General features: G+C 49.8%; 1 protein-coding gene across 1 annotated transcript in view; it reads left to right on the top strand.

Annotated features, from left to right (window-relative positions):
- Positions 1-640: 640 nt before the first annotated feature.
- The window catches only part of LOC140722002 (uncharacterized), a gene marked incomplete at its 3' end in the record, with an annotated part of 36,312 nt that continues 19,200 nt past the window's right edge, over positions 641-17,752 (top strand). Inside the window, 4 exon segments of the mRNA XM_073036817.1 lie at positions 641-2,399; positions 2,402-2,505; positions 8,225-8,277; positions 17,528-17,658. Coding sequence (XP_072892918.1) covers positions 641-2,399; positions 2,402-2,505; positions 8,225-8,277; positions 17,528-17,658 — 2,047 coding nt within the window.

Here is a 17,752-nt window from a genome sequence, read left to right as displayed (position 1 = left end):
AACACATCTGTTATCAATCCTTGAAGATGAAGAATTATCTCAACCCAGCTGGAAATGTGTTTTGTGTCTGAAATGAAGTTTTCTGTTGTAACTCAGTGAAATCCACTGGAACCGGGGTGCTGAGAACACACCAGCATTTGTTCAATGGAGATCAGTTCTTCAACTGCATTGATTTTGCAAGGGATTCAGACGTCTGACTTTCTGAATTGCCAGAGAATTGATCGCAGTGAGATATCATTCTCCTCTCAATGTGGGAAGGGATTCACTCACAGCCTACCCACAGACACGCCAGTGAGTTCACCGTGGGGAGATACCATTCACCTGCTCTGTGTGAGGGAGGGGAACTACTCAGTCATCCAGCCTGAAGATACATCAGCAAGTTCACATCACAGTGAGATGCTCCACCTGTTCTGACAGTGGGAAGCAATTAATTCTGTCATCGATGCTAAAGACATCTCTGAAAATTCACCAGTGAGAGGACATTGACCTGCTCAGACTGGGAAGAGATTTATTTGGTCATTTCAACTGTAGGAATATCAGCGGGTTCACACTGGAGAGCGGATGCTCACCTGCCCTGAATGTAGGAGGGGATTCACTGCGTCATCTCAACTGAACGAACATCAGTGAGTTCACAGAGAAGATGCCATCTACCTGCTCAGACTGTGGGAAGGAATTCACATCGTCATCTTACTTGAAAGTACATCAGCGAGTTCACTCTGGGGAGAAACCGTTCATTTGCTCAGACTGTGGGAAAGGATTCACTCGGTCATCTCACCTACTGAGACACCAGTTAGTTCACACTGGAGAGAGGCCATTCATCTGCTCTGACTGTGGGAAGGGATTCATTTGGTCTGCTGAACTGAACGCACATCAGCGAGTTCACACTGGGGAGAGGCCGTTCACCTGCTCGGACTGTGGGAAGGGATTCACTCGGTCATATCATCTATATGCCCATCAGCGAGTTCACACTGGGGAGAGGCCGTTCACCTGCCGTGAATGTGGGAAGGGATTCACTGACTCATCCTCGTTACTGAAGCACCACTTAGTTCACACTGGGGAAAAACCGTTCAACTGTTCTGAATGTGGGAAAGGATTCGCACAGTCGTCCACCCTTGTAAAACATTACCAAACTCACACCGGGGAGAGGCCATTCACATGCTCTGAATGTGGGAAGGGATTCATTCAGGCTGTTCTGCTGAAGGACCATCAGCGAATTCACAATGAAGAGAAACCCTTCACCTGCTCAGACTGTGGGAAGGGATTCACGCGATCATCTCAACTGAAGGTACATCTGAGAATTCACACCGGGGAGAAACCATTCATCTGCTCAGACTGCGGGAAGGGATTCATCTGGTCATCTCAACTGAAGGCACATCAGCGAGTTCACACTGGGGAGAGGCCGTTCACCTGCTCGGACTGTGGGAAGCGATTCATTCGGTCAACTCAACTACACTCACATCAGCGAGTTCACACAGGGGAGAGGCCGTTCACCTGTTCTGAATGTGGGAAGGGATTCACTCGGTCATCCAGGTTACTGAAACACAAGCTAGTTCACACCGGGGAGAAACTGTTCACCTGTTCTGAATGTGGGAAGGGATTCTCTCAGTCATCCAAGCTACAGAGACACCAGTTAGTTCACACTGGGGAGAAACTGTTCACCTGTTCTGAATGTGGGAAGGGATTCATTCAGGCTGTTCAGCTGAAGGACCATCAGCGAATTCACAATGGAGAGAAACCATTCACCTGCTCAGACTGTGGGAAGGAGTTCGCTCGGTCATCTCAACTGAAGGTACATCGGCGAGTTCACACCGGGGAGAAACCGTTCAGCTGCCCAGACTGCGGGAAGGGATTCCCTCGGTCATCTCAACTGAAGGTACATCGGCGAGTTCACACCGGGGAGAAACCGTTCATCTGCTCAGACTGCGGGAAGGGATTCATCTGGTTATCTCAACTGAAGGCACATCAGCGGGTTCACACTGGAGAGAGGCCGTTCACCTGCTCAGACTGTGGGAAGGGATTCATTCGGTTAGCTCATCTATACACACATCAGCGAGTTCACTCTGGGGAGAGGCCGTTCACCTGCTCAGACTGTGGGAAGCGATTCACTCAGTCCTCTCAACTGACGGTACATCGTCGACTTCACACTGGGGAGAGGCCATTCTCCTGCTCAGACTGTGGGAAGGAATTCACTCACTCATCCTCATTACAAAGACACCGGTGGGTTCACACTGGGGAGAGGCCATTCACCTGCTCTGAATGTGGGAAAGGGTTCACTCATTCATCTGAATTACTGAAACATCAGCGAGTGCACACCGGGGAGAAACCCTTCATCTGCTCAGACTGTGGGAAGGGATTTACTCGGTCAGCCACATTACAGAGACACCGGCGGGTGCACACTGGAGAAGGCCGTGCCCTTGCTCTCAGTGTGGGAAGAGATACACTCAGTCATCCAATCCTGTGATGCACTATGACCATATTGGAGAAGGCCGTTCTCCCACTCTGAACGTGGGAAGATATTCACTCAATCACCCAATCTCGTGGCGCTCTACGGAGCTCTGACCAGAGGCCTATTGGAGAGATCCGAAGCTCAAGTTTTCTGATCGAGTATTAAGGGCGACGACGCTGGGCATTTCATTGGGAGTTTTCAGCAGCCGCCAATCACCATATTCGGGATTGATTAGCAGGAGCGAAGGAAAGTGAGGCAGGGCGAGTGGAGCGGCCCGCCGTCAGAGCGGACAGAGTCGGAGTGGGGATTTTGGGGCTTCAGGGACGAGCGGCTTCAACCAGAGAAGGCAAAAGTAAGCTGTGGGTAGAGTATGTCTTCTCCTTTCTTTACATTTAGAACAGTGGAGATGCCAGGCAGGATAATGGAATGTCCCTCTTGCAGATGTGGGAGGGCAGGGAGAGATCTCTTTTGAGAAATGCATTCAGCTGCAGCTTCTAACAGTCGCGTGTAAGGGGTATCTTCTTTATGTTAATCAAAAAGGCTTCTTTGTTATGTTAAAAGTACAAATGCTTCTTTGTTATGGTAACTGGTGAGAGAGTGCTTCTCTCTCGCAGCTCGTTCGGGTTATAATCACTGATCACGAGAATTGTATTCATTTGTCAACCAGTTGGGATTTGACGTTATTCTTTCTTGTGGGGCTGTAAGCCGGTGTTGCGCAGGCTTTTGGGGAGTCGGAGGGGAGATCGAGAGGAAGACAGACGTGCTGGGAGTGGCCTGGTCGATCAGTGCGGGTGGTCCCGAGCTATGAGTTGTGGGGTTGGAGCAGATCGCAGGGGAAGAAGGGAGATCCCGAGCTCTAACTGTGTGTGCACGGAGAAACTGAACTGTGATAAGTCGGGCGCCTTTTTTTGTTTCCATTCATTCCTTTCTGTATTGTATCTTTATTAATCTCATAGTCCAAGTAAGATTTATAAAGTGTAATTTGTAAAATGTACATTGTGTGCTGGCTGATGAATGATGTTTGAGGCCGTATCGGGTGGCATCGCGCAGCGACCGATGCGACCGTGAGACAAGGTTGCATGGGGGGGGGGGGGCGGGGTCTCCCCTAGATGCCCTGGATTAGAAGGATGAGGGGGGGAACCTCATAGAAACATTTCGAATGTTAAAAGGCACGGACAGAGTGGACGTGGCAAAGTTGTTTCCCATGGTGGGGGTGTCTGGTACGAGAGAGCATGGCTTGAGGATTGCGGGGCGCCCATTCAGAACGGAGATGCGAAGAAATTTTCTCAGCCAGAGGGCGGTGAATCTGTGGAGTTTGTTGCCGCGGGCGGCAGTGGAGGCCGGGTCATTGGGTGTGTTTAAGGCAGAGGTTGACGGGTATCTGAGCAGTCAGGGCATCAAAGTTTATGGTGAGAAGGTGGGGGCATGGGACTAAAGGGGAGATTGGATCAGCTCATGGTGAAATGACGGGACAGACTCGATGGGCCGAATGGCCGGCTTCTGCTCCTTTGTCTTATGGATGCATACGAGCTGATGTAGCTGAGCGTTACGCGGGGTAAGGTGTTGAAGCTGGAACCCGATGAGTTCCGGATCATTCGGGAGGCTAAGGGGGTGACGGAGAGGACGTATAGAGAGTTAGTCGGCACCCAGGGCGCAGGACACAGGAAACTGGGGGACAGACAGGTAGGGGAAAGGGGGTAAGAAACCAGTGCCGAACAGCCCTGTGGCCATCCCCCTCAACAACTGATATATCGGTCTGGATGACTCGCAGCAGCTGGGTCTCTGGCACCGAGTGTGGCTTAGAAGGGAAAGGGGGAGGAGAGGCAGACTGCGGCGATGGGTGATTCATTAATTGGAGGAACTGTTCTGTGGGTGAGAATGAGCTTCCCAGTGCCAGGGTCTGGGACATCTCGGATTGACTCCTCAGCATCCGTAGTCGTCGTGAGGTTCTGCAAAGGGAGTTCTGGGAGTGAGGCACGAAGTTAAAAACGGCAGCACGTCCAGGGTTGTCGTCTCAGGATTTTGCCACCCGTGCCACACGCCAGAGATGGCAAGATCGCGCAGCTGACTGGGCGGCTAGGGAGTTGGTGTGGGAGGGAGAGCGTAAGACGTTTGGATCATTAGAGCCTGTGAGGGTTGTGGTGTGCAGGAGTGTGTGTGCATTGAGGGAGAGCGGGCACCAGTGATGGGCATATACAAATGCATACGGCTTTTGGGGGGGGGGTAGGGGGAAATGGAGGGCGGCAGAGGAAAAGGTGAGGAGGCTGCGAGGGAGGGGAAGAAGGAGGGAGGAAGCAAGAAGAGGATTGAGGGGTCGGGGTTGGGCAAGTTGGGGAGAAGATGGAGGTAGGGCTCCATCATGATGTCCAAGACCCCTGCCTCCCTGTGTCTGGAATTGACCCCATTTCCGACCGCAAGCTGTGGGGGGGGGGGGGGGGGGCTGAGCATTGTTGCCGTGCCGACGGGAAAATGGATCGTTAGACAGCGTATGATAGTGTTTGATAGTAAATTTAGTTTGAACTTGAACTTTGAAATGTGTTGTCCGTAAACGTGGGAAGGGTTGACTGTTTTCTAAATGGAGAGAGAGAGAGAGAGTACAGTAAAACGGAGGCAGGGAGGGACTTGGGAGTCCTTGCGCAGGATTTTCCGAAAGGTTCACTGCAGTTTGAGTCACTGGTGAGGAAGGAGAATGCAATGTTAGCATTCGTTTCAAGTGGACTAGAATATAAAAGCAGGGATGTAATGTTGAACACTATTAAGTCCTTACTTGAAGAATTGCGAGCAACATTGGGCCCCTTGTAAGACCATAAAATTTAGACCATTGGGCCCATCGAGTCTGCTCCACCATTTCATCACGGCTGATCCATTTTTCCCTCTCAGCCCCAATCTCCTGTCTCCTTTCCCCAACCAACTTAAATATACGTAAAGACGGCCTCCACAGTTGCCTGTGGAAACAAATCCCAGAGGTTCACCACTCTCTGGCTGAAGAAATCCCTCCTCATCTCCATTCCGTAAACAAGTCCCTCCTCATCTCCATTCTAGAAGGATGCCCGCAATTTTGAGGCTGTATCCTCTGGTCTGAAACACTCCCGTGGTAGGAATAACGTCAAGGGTTATCAATATTCGATAGGTTTCAATTAAGTCGCCCATCATTCTTCTGAATTCCAGTAAATTAAAGCCCAGAGACATCCAGTGCTCTTTGTATGACAAGCCATCTAATACTAGAGTTATTTTCGGTATCAACGTCCTTTGAACCATTTCCAGTTTCAGCACATCCTTTCTAAAATACTGCAGGTGTCTCAAAGCTGCGCACATCTTGCTAAGTCACAACATTACATCCTTGTTTTGACATTCTCGTCCTGTTGTAATGAATGCTAACACTGCATTTGCCTTTTCCCTTCCACAGGCCCCACCTGCAAATTAACCTTTATGGAATCCCGCTCAAGAACTCCCAAGTCCCCTTTGGATCTCAGTTTTTTTTTGTTCGTATTTTCTCTCCAGTTAGAAAATAGTTGACCCTTTCATTTGTTCTACCACAGTGCATGGCCGTACACGTCCCATCGCTGTGTTTCATTTGCCATTCTTCTCTCCATTCTCCTAATCTGGCGAAGTCCTTCTGTAGCCTCTCTGATTCCTCAGAACTATCTTCGTCCTCCACCTATCTTCATATCGTCTGCAAACTTTTCAACAAAGCAACCAGGTTTCCGGCATCCAGATGCGGCGTAAGCAGACTCGGTCTGAACACAAACTCCTGTGGAAAACCACTAGTTACCGGCAGCTGTTCGGAAAAAGGCCCCCTTCATTCCCACTCTTTGCCTCCTGCCAATCGGCCACTGCTTTTTTTACAGTAGAATCTTTATTGTAATACCATCGGCTTGCTAAGCAGCCTCGTGTGCGGCACCTTGTGAGATGCCTTCTGAAAATCCAAGTACACAGCGTCAACCTATGTTGAATGTTGAAAGGAGAATCAACCAATTCTCCTTTGTCTAACCTGCTTGTTATTTCTTCAAAGAATTCCAACTGGTAATGTCAGGCAAGATTTTCTCTCTAGGAAGCCACGCTAACTGCAGTCTATGTTATCGTGTGCCTCCAGGAACCCCGAGACCTCGTCCTTAATGATCGACTCCAACATCTTCCCAACCGCTTAGCTCAGACCAGCTGGCCTAGAGTCTCCTTTGATCCATCCCTCTGCTTTCCTGAGGAGTGGAGTGACACTTGCCATTTTCCAGTCTTCCAGAACCATTCCAGAGTCTAGTGAATTCTTGAAAGATCATTACTCAGTCAACACATTCAGAACTCTGGTTGTGTTCAGACCTTTCAACTTTCAAAGAACCTTCTCTCTAGTTTTGGTAACTTCTCATACTTCCTTATTTCCTTGTCCCCCCCATTGCTATTTCTCCAGTGGTCTGATATTCACTCTCACCTCTGTTTTATGTATCTAAAGAAACTTCTGGTATCCTTTTGGCTAACTCGCTTTCATATTCCATCATGACACTGCAGTTGCATTCTGTTCATTGTGAAATCTTCCCGATCCTATAAATTCCCGTGAGTTATTGCACGCCCTCTCTTTGGCTTTTACCTTGACGTTGACCTCTCTTGTTAGCCACAGTTGTGTCATCTTGCACTTAGAATGTTGTTCCTCTTTGGGATGGTGCATGCTGATGGGATTGAGCAGTTTAAATGGTATCAGCACAGACTAGATGGGCTGAAGGGCCTGTTTCCCTGCTGCACCTTTCTATGACTCTATGTATCCTGCACCTTCCAAGTTGCTTCCAGAAATTCCAGCCATTGCTGCTCTGCCGTCATCCCTGCCAGTGTTATTTTCCAGTCAATCCTGGCCAACTCTCTCTCTTGCCCCTGTAATTCCCTTTACTCCACTGTAATAGTGATACATCAGACTTTAGCTTCTCTTCAACTTTCAGCCTGAATCCGATCATATTATGATCAGCTGTCCCGAAGGTCTCTTGTACCTTAAGCTCTCAAACCAATTCTGGTTAACCGCACAACAACGAACCCAGACTAGCCAGTCCCCGAGTGGGCTGGAGAATGGGCCGCTCTTTTGCCTCATCATCAGCTTCTCCTTGCTAGGAGTCTCACTGCAGATTGCCGCTGTATGTAGACCAACTACCTCGTTCTCAACACTTTCACTCCAGTTCCCACCCCCGCCAAATTAGTCTGAAGCCACCGGAACAACTCCAGACTACTTGCTGGCAAAGATATTGGACCCCTTTCCGGGTTCAGGTGTAACCCATCCCTTTTGTACAGGTCCTACCTTCCCCAGAAGAGATCCCAATGATCCATAAATCTTAGCCCCCCCCCGCCCCCCCGCTCCAGTTGCTCAGCCGAGTATTCAAGTCATCCTATTCTTACCCTCAATGGCACAGGTGGACAAGGCAGCAACTCAGAGAATAGTACCCGAGAGGTCCTGTTTTTCAGCTTTGTACCAGAGAGGTCCTGTTTTTTCAGCTTTGTACCCGCGAGGTCCTGTTTTTCAGCTTTGTACCCGCGAGGTCCTGTTTTTCAGCTTTGTACCAGAGAGGTCCTGTTTTTCAGCTTTGTACCCAGCTCTCTAAAATATCTCTAAAGGATCCCTTGGCCTTGACTACCTCTGTCACTGGTGCCAATATTGTACCAAGACTTCTGGCCGCTCACCCTCGCCCCTCGAGAACGCCGTGGAGCCCGATCCGAGACATCCCTGACCCTGTCACAGGGAGGCAACGTACCAACCAGGCGTCTCCATCTCGCTCACAGAACCTCGTTTCTGTTCCTCTGCTGCAGGAACCTCTGATCAACACCGCAGTCCTCCGATCCAGCCACCGAGGCTCCTCCCGGTAGGCCGTCCCCTCAGTAGTATCAAAAATTGTACTCTTGTTATTGAGGGGAACGGCCACAGGTGTTCTCTGCGCTGGCTTTGCGTACACCTGACAAGTCACCCACTTAGCTGTCGTCCGCAATCGAAAGGTGACTACATCCCTGTAGCCCCCCGTCTACCACCTCCTCATTCCCCCGTGTGCTCAGAGGTCATCAGCTGAAGCTCCAGGTCCTCGGTATGTTCTCCCAGGAGCTGTAGCTCGCTGTAGCTGTGTTTATCAAATAGTCTGTCGGTCTCCCAGACTTCCGATAAATATAGGAATTAAGTACCTTAACGGAACCATTTGTCAGACGCAACATTGAAATTAATTATGTCACTGCAGCAGGTGGAATTGTATGGAATCACCTGCTGTTAGCTTTTCTCCTCCAGTGTATGAGCTTTTGATCTCATTTGTTTTGGGGGTGTGGGGGTGGGAACCATACCGAGAGAGTCTCCGAGAGAATTGTCTGTCTGTGATGATGAAAAAGCACTCTCAGAATCTTCGAGACCCTCCAGAGACGGTCCGAACAATTGGTTGCTCGTCCAGGACCCCGCCCTTACCCTAATGTAGCCATCAGACTCAGCAGTCTCGTTTTGGGGGGGGGGGGTGTATGTATTAATCGTCACCCCGTGTCACCCCGTATGTGTCAAAGAATATGGCGGAGATTTGGAGAGGTGGATAAGAATGCCGTGTGTGTGTGTGAGAGAGAGAGAGAGAGAGAGGGAGACACACTTAGTGTGTGTCAATTACATGTGTGTGTGTGTTTTGTGTTTATATGTGTATTTGGGATTTGTACCTCTCCACGTGTGTGAGAGAGAGCGAGGGGGGGAGGGAAACACACTGTTAGTGTGTGTCAATTATATGTGTGAGTGTGTGTGTGTGTTTTGTGTTTATATGTGTATTTGGGATTTGTACGTCTCCGTGTGTGGTGTGTGTGTGTGAGAGAGAGGGAGACACACTGTTAGTGTGTGTCAATTATATGTGTGAGTGTGTGTGTGTTTTGTGTGTATCAATATGTGTGTCAATTTTGTCTGTCCATGTCTGCTGGTGTTCGCGTGTTCCTGTGTGGGTGGACGTGTGTGTGTGCGCGTCTGCGTGTGTGTTTGTGACTGGTTGTGTGTGCACAGGTGTGTCTGTGTGTATAACCCTGTGAGTGTGTGTCCAGATCTGAATGGGTGTGCCTGTTCGTGTCTCCGTATGTGTGTGGGCGATCTTGTCTGTGTATGTGTTTTGTTTCTGTTTGTGTGGGTTGGCTGTCCATGTATTTTGTCTGTGTGTGTGTGTAGGAGTGTCTTTGTGTCTGGGTGAGTGTGTTAGGATCCGTCTCTGTCAGTATGTTTATAGTGCTTGTGTGTGCATGCGTCCGAACCGCGACTGAAGGAAACTGACTGTGCTCCGTCGCTCCGCACCCCGGGACAGTCACAGTCCCTTTCCCTCTCTCTCTCAGACCCACAATCCGTAACCCGACCCCGGGGAGCTTTCTGCCAATGAGGGAATGTGCTGGCGTCAATCCTGTGATGTATGCGCAACGCTGGGACGATGGCGGATAGGGTCGTTTCCCGTTTGTGCGGCTTTCTGGGTAAAGAGATAGCCATTGATGATATCACCACCAATTTTCTGCCAGTCCTTAAGGGTGTGTTTGGAAGCGCAGGCAGAGGGAATCAGAACAGATACAGCTGCTGAGCTCCAACTATCTAAATCTAAGGATTACGATCAGGGAACAAAAATATAGTTCTGAGTTAATCTTGCATGAAGAAACTTCCCTGCAGTCAATTAAAATGCCGATAGTGCTACATTGGGGGTGGGGTGGGGGGGGGGGGAGAGAAAAGAACAAAATCCTTCCATCAGCTTTGCTCTACCTCTCCTTGTTCTTGATCTTTCTCCCCGTGAGAACATGTCTTGTACCATTCTGTCAGGGTACATAATGATTTCCTGGGTACCCGGTGACCTGCAGATTTCACATCATAAACATGCCACGTTCGAATGAAAAAGACTACTGCCCTCCCCTTCGTATTCCTTGGCATTGCTATCGATGAGTCAGTTCACTGTGTCGATCAGCTGGGGGTGGAGGCTCAGCCTTTGGAGAGTCTCCAGGATTACCCGTGTGATATCACGTGTTCTTTGGAGCGCTGTGGGAGAGTATCAGAACTTGAAGTAATACCAATGTTCCCTCTCTTGGCCGGAGAAGGAAATATTGTACAGCCTGAAAACTTCACAGCACATTAAATTAACTTGAGAGGGAACATAATACTAGTGGAAGGAATCAAACTGAGCCTAGTTACAGTCTGAGGACGGGCAAAATGTCCCATTTTACACAGGCAAGAAGTCTGTCAAGGAATTGGATGGTCAGTAAAGATGTCTGAACAGTGTCCAGTTAAAAGATCACTTCTCCCCACCCCACCCCCCCCAACTTGGGTTGAACCTCGCTGTAACAGTGTAAGAACTCAGCACAGAGACTAAAATTTATCTCATTAAGATTTCGGATGAGCAAAATGTCTCATAAGACAGAGGAGCAGAATCAGGCTATTGGCCCATCGAGTCTGCTCCGCCATTTCATCAGAGCTCCCAGCTCCATAGAGGCTGACAGCAGACAAACGGGACCTGCGGCTGATCTAGTCCATGACGAATAGTAAACACAAAGTACACTGCAGATGCTGTGGTCAAATCAAGACGTACAAACAAGCTGGATGAACTCAGCAGGTCGGGCAGCATCCGTTGAAAGGAGCAGTCAACGTTTCGGGCCGAGACCCTTCGTCAGGACTGAAGAAGGAGGGGCGGGGCCCTATAAAGAAGGTGGGGGGGGAGGGTGGAAGGTGCCAGGTGAAAAACCGATCAGAGGAAAGATCAAGGGGTGGGGGAGGGGATAGGCCGGAGAGGTGAAGAAGGAATGAAATGGGAAAGCACTATGGGTAGTAGAAGGCAGAATCGTGAGAGAGGTGATAGGCAGCTGGAAGAGGAGGCAGAGTGAAAGTGGGATGGTGGAAGGGAGAGGGAGGGAATTACCGGAAGTTGGAGAATTCGATGTTCATACCAAGGGACTGGAGGCTACCCAGACGGTATATGAGGTGTTGCTCCTCCAACCTGAGTTTGGCCTCATCATGGCAGTAGAGGAGGCCATGTATGGACATATCCGAATGGGAATGTGAAGCATAGAGTTGAAGTGGGTGGCAACTGGGAAATCCTGTCTGTTGTGGCGGACGGAGCGGAGGTGCTCGACGAAGTGGTCCCCCAATCTGCGTCGGGTCTCGCCGATGTAGAGGAGGCCGCACCGGGAGCACCAGATGCAATAGATGACCCCAACAGACTCACAAGTGAAGTGTTGCCTCACGTGGAAGGACTGTCTGGGGCCCTGAATGGTGGTAAGAGAGGAGGTATCGGGACAGGTGTAGCACTTACGCTTGCAGGGATAAGTACCAGGTGTGAGATCTATGGGGAGGGACGTGTGGACCAGGCAGTCGCGGAGGGAACGATCCCTGCAAAAAGCAGAGAGGGGTAGAGAGGGAAAGGTGTGCTTAGTTGTGGGGTCCTGTTGAAAGTGGTGGAAGTTGTGGAGGATAATATGCTGGATCCGGAGGCTGGTGGGGTGGTAGTTGAGGACAAGGGGAACACGGTCCCTGTTGTGGTGACGGAAGGATGGGGTGAGGGCCGGTGCGGGAAATGGAGGAGTCCATGACGAAACCACTTGCACTGCCTACTCACATCGACCTGCACTGTATAGCCCTCCATACCCCTGAAATCGGTTTATCTGTCCAAGTATCTCTTTAAACGTTGAAATCAAACTCGCATGCACCACTTGCATTAGCAGCAGATTCCACACTCTTAACAACACTCAGAGTGAAGATGTTTCCCGTCACGTTCATCTTAAACTTCTCACCTTCCACGGATATAGCACGACCAAACATCAGTGAAAAAGGCCTGTTTGTATTTACCCTACCTTTGCCCCTCATGATTTTCTATACCTCTAACATAAAACATAGAAATCGACAGCACATGGCCAGCGGTGCATTCCTCGCGCCCACCACTCTGTGTGAGAAACTCACCCCTGACATCCCCTCTGTACCGACTTCCAAGCACCTTAAAACTATGCCCCCTCGTGTTTGCCATTTCAGTCTCGGCCAAAAAAAAAGCCTCTGGCTATCCACATGGTTGTTGCCTCTCATCATCTTGTACACCTCTATCGGGTCACCTCTCATCCTCCGTCGCTCCGAGGAGCAAAGGCCGAGTTCACTCAACCCTATTCTCAGAAGGCACGCTCTTCAACATCCCAGTGAATTACTCTGCACTCTCTCTATGTTATCCACATCCATCCTGCAGTGAGATCACCAGAAATGAACCCAAATGGAGTCTGACCAACGTCTCCTATAGCTGTAACATTGCCCCATGGCTCTTGAACTCATCCCCACGGTTGACGACACACCATACGCCTCCTTAACACTGTCAATGTGGAAAGTGATTTGAGCGTCCCGTGGACATGGACCCCCAAGATCTCTCTGATCCTTCACACTGCCAAGAGGCACTATGATGTGTCTTCAGATTTGATCTGGCAAAATGAACCACTTCGCGCTTAATCCGGGTCGAACTCCACCTGCCGCTTCTCAGCCCGGCTCTGCAGCTCGTCGATGTTTTGCTGTGACCTCTGACAGCCCTCCGCACTAGCCACGACACCCCCAACCTGAGTGTCGTCAGCAATCTTACTAAACCCACCCTTCTACTTCTTCGTCCAGATCACTTAGGAAAATCAGGAGGGGGACGGGTGCCAGAACGGAGCCCTGCGGGACACCAGTGGTCACCGACCACCATGCAGAATGCGAACCATCTACAGCTGACCTTTGCCTTCTGTGGGCAAGCCAGTTCCGGATCCACACAACGAGGTCTCCTTGGATCCCACGCCTCCGTGCTTTCTGAATGAGCCCCGCATGGGGAACCTCAAATGCCTTACTGAGATCAATATACGCTACGTGCACTGCTCTACCTTCATCAAAACGCCTTTTAATCTTCCAGATCCCAAAGAATACAGCCCTAAACTATTTCATCTTTCCTAACAACTCAGGTTCTCCCGAGCCAGCAACTTCCTTGTAACTTTTTTTTTTCTCTGTAATCGTTTAACCTTGTTTACATATTCTTCTGCAGGTCGGTGACCACAACTGCGCGCGATGCACCAAATTAGGCTTCACCGATGTCTCATACAACTTCAACAGGACGTCCCGCCCGCTGCATTCCATACATTGACGTATGAATGGCAAAAGCTTTCTTTATGACCCGATCTACCCGTGACGCCACTGTCAATGAACGATAGACCCGTATTCACTGTGTAAGACCCACCCTGTCTGGTCCAACCGAGAAGGCAAGACCTCGCGCTTGTCTGCATTAAGTTCCATTGCCACTTTCAGCCGAATTTTTTCCGGCTGATCCAGGTCCCTCTGCAAGCCACGATAGTCTTCTTCACCGCCCGCTGTAGCCCCCAACCTCGGTGACATCCGCAGATTTCCGTCCGTTAGAACCAGCGGGATCTCCCAGTGGCGATCCAGTTCGACTCCCGTGTTCCCATTCCGACATGTCAATCCATGGGCTCCTCTACTGTCGTGATGAGGCCACCCTCAGGTTGGAGGAACAAGGCCTTGTATTCCGTCTGGGTGGCCTCCGATCTGATCGAATGAACGTCGATTTCTCGAACTTCCGGTAATGACACCCCCTTCACCATTCCCTAATGCCCTTTTCACTCTCTCGCCTTATCTCCTTGCCTGCCCATAGCCTCCCCCTGGTGCTCCCCGCCCTTTTCTTTCTTCCGTGACTTCCAGTTCTCTCCTGTCGGACTCCTCCTTCTCCGGCTCTGTATCTCTTCCACCGATCGACTTCCCGGCTCTTCACTTTATCCTTCCCTCCCCAGGTTTCACCCATCACCTTGTGTCTCTCGCTGCTCTCCCCCCACACTTAAAATCTACTCCTCATCTCCTCCCCCCCCCCCCCCCCACCCCACCATTCCTACCGAAGGGTCTCGGACCGAAACGTCGATTGTATGTTTTCCCATAGACGCTGCCTGGCCTGCTGAGTTCCTCCAGCATTTTGTGTGTGTTGCTTGTATTTCCAGCGTCTGCAGATTTTCTCTTGTCTGCAAATACGCTGATCTGGTTAACCACATTGTCATCCAGATCTTATATATAGAAGGGAAAAAAAACAAACAACAAAGGACCCAGCACCAATCCCTGCGGCACACCACTGGTGAGAGGGTTCCAGTCAGAGAGGCAGCCATCCACAATCACTCTCTGGCTTCTCTCTCAAAGCCAAAGCGTCTTCTATTTACTACTTCCTCCTGAATGCGGAGCGTCTCAACAGTCTTGACCAGCCTGCCATGTGGGACCTTGTCAAATGCCTTATGAAAGTCCATGTAGATAGATAGATAGATAGATAGATACTTTATTCATCCCCATGGGGAAATTCAACTTTTTTTTCCAATGTCCCATACACTTGTTGTAGCAAAACTAATTACATACAATACTTAACTCAGTAAAAAATATGATATGCATCTAAATCACTATCTCAAAAAGCATTAATAATAGCTTTTAAAAAGTTCTTAAGTCCTGGCGGTTGAATTGTAAAGCCTAATGGCATTGGGGAGTATTGACCTCTTCATCCTGTCTGAGGAGCATTGCATCGATAGTAACCTGTCGCTGAAACTGCTTCTCTGTCTCTGGATGGTGCTATGTAGAGGATGTTCAGAGTTTTCCATAATTGACCGTAGCCTACTAAGCACCCTTCGCTCAGCTACCGATGTTAAACTCTCCACTACTTTGCCCACGACAGAGCCCGCCTTCCTTACCAGCTTATTAAGACGTGAGGCGTCCCTCTTCTTAATGCTTCCTCCCCAACACGCCACCACAAAGAAGAGGGCGCTCTCCACAACTGACCTATAGAACATCTTCAGCATCTCACTACAGACATTGAATGACGCCAACCTTCTAAGGAAGTACAGTCGACTCTGTGCCTTCCTGCACAAGGCATCTGTGTTGGCAGTCCAGTCTAGCTTCTCGTCTAACTGTACTCCCAGATACTTGTAGGTCTTAACCTGCTCCACACATTCTCCATTAATGATCACTGGCTCCATATGAGGCCTAGATCTCCTAAAGTCCACCACCATCTCCTTGGTCTTGGTGATACTGAGACGCAGGTAGTTTGAGTTGCACCATATCACAAAGTCCTGTATCAGTTTCCTATACTCCTCCTCCTGTCCATTCCTGACACACCCCACTATGGCCGTGTCATCAGCGAACTTCTGCACATGGCAGGACTCCGAGTTATATTGGAAGTCTGATGTGTACAGGGTGAACAGGACCGGAGAGAGTACGGTTCCCTGCGGCGCTCCTGTGCTGCTGACCACCGTGTCAGACCTACAGTCTCCCAACCGCACATACTGAGGTCTATCTGTCAAGTAGTCCACTATCCAATCCACCATGTGAGAGACAACATCCACTGACTTGCCTTCACCCACTTCCCCATATCCCCTCATGCCCTGACTGATAAGAATCCACTCACCTCTGTCTTAAATACACCCAGTGACTCGGCCTCCACAGCCGCCTGTGGCAGTGAATTAGACAGAGTCCCCGCTCCCTGCCTGAGGACATTCCTCTTCATCTCCGTCTTGAAATGACACCCTTCTATTTCGAGGCGGTGCCCTCTGGTCTGAGACTCTCCCACCGTAGGAAACATCCTCTCCACATCGACTGTATCGAGACTTTTCTTCTGAATTCCAGAGTCGAGAGGCTAGCAAGAGACGTCAAATGCTACCCAATGACAGCCTTCCGACCTGGAATCGAAGATTCACCGAAGCTTCCAGTGGCTAAGCCTCTTTCGTAGAAAGGGAGCCAAAAAATGATAGGAATCAGGGGATTTCCAACAGTAGTATGATTCAATGCTTGTTTAGAATTATAGATGGTGTGGATTGGTTGTTATGAGGTGTTGGATAGTCCCCTCACATTGAATGCACGCATACATTTGCCTTCTCCACCACCGCTTCAACCTGTAAATTAATGCAGGGTTCTCAGTAACGTTAACCGTTAAGGCTAACAAAATGGCTTCTCTGTAATATTGACTGATGAGGTAACGGTCCTCTGTAGCTGTGATGTTTGGGTTGTGTTATGTACCCCTAGGGTCCTTGTTTTCTGTGGACAGTCACTTTAAAATGTCAGTAGAATGAGGCTGGATTTTGGACACTGACCCCCCTGTGAACTGGTGCTGCTAACGAGAGGGAGATGAAGAACAGAGGGGGAGGGAGAGAGAGAGAGACATAACTCAGTATTTTGGTGTCTTCACTGATTGTTTACTTTTGCTCCAAGGACTTTGCCTGCTTGTGTGAGTCCCTGCTGACACAGCGAAGTGGTGCCAGGTGCCTACTGAGACAGCAGGGAGTGGCCAGTTTGATGGGCACCATCAGTTGATGGATGGCTGATACCCCGTCAGGGGAGATAAAAGACGGGTCTGCGGAGACACCGGGAGACACGCCTCGGGACACCGCAAGAGTGTGGTGCACCCACAGGAAGGTGGGGGGGTGGGGGGGGGGGGCTTGCAGGACCGAATCGGGAGATCGGTCACAAAGCTCACACTGTTACAGCAGGGCCGGTGGGGACTTGTGTGTGTGTCCACTCACGCCGGAGTGACGAGTCCACCGCGGAAGAACGGTCTGGCCGAGAACGGAGGGGTCATAACCGAATGACCGCATCGGTACAACGGAACGAGATGACATCGGAAGGTTTGCCTGCTGCAGCTGCTCACATCTCGCTCTTTCTCTCTCTCTCTCTCTCTCTCACTCTTTCTCTCTCTCTCTCTCTCTCTCTCTCTCTCTCTCTCTCTCTCTCTCTCTTTCTCTCTCTCTCTCTCTTTCTCTCCAACGTTACACCAGCAACTACTTCGACCCAAGCTGAACTTCCATCATCTCCTAAGACTATTCATTTGCCCCTAGACTTTGGAAGAGCTTGGTTTTTGATTCCTTTTACCACACTTCTGTCCATATAATTCTAACCCGTAATATATACGTATTTGCATTTTATTTTTGTGCTGTATTACTTAGTCGCTAATAAACTTTATTAGTTACTAGTAATTACAGACTCCAACATACATTCCATTTCTGCCGGTTTGACAACCCAGTTACGGGGTACGTAACAGTTGTAATTACAGCTAACAGGGAACTACCCAAAGAATGACCTGTTATGCTATCTCGTATGGTGGGGACCGAGAGAGAGTTCGCGGCCTTGTCGGCGAGGCGAGTGAAGAGGAAGTGGCGAGTCCGGGAGCGGCTGGCGGGTTCCCGGACGGCGGATACCGGAATTCGAACGGTTCGGAGGTCGTTTGTGGATGGATCAGGAATGCGTGAGCTCCAATGAATTAACTTTGTGCACAAAACTGATCAATTGACTGAGTGGCGCCTTTGTTTAATTTGTTTCTACCAACCACACCACCAAGA

The sequence above is a fragment of the Hemitrygon akajei genome, unplaced genomic scaffold, assembly GCF_048418815.1.
Source record: "Hemitrygon akajei unplaced genomic scaffold, sHemAka1.3 Scf000067, whole genome shotgun sequence".
NCBI lineage: Eukaryota > Metazoa > Chordata > Chondrichthyes > Myliobatiformes > Dasyatidae > Hemitrygon > Hemitrygon akajei.
This window is presented reverse-complemented; position numbering and strand designations above follow the sequence as displayed.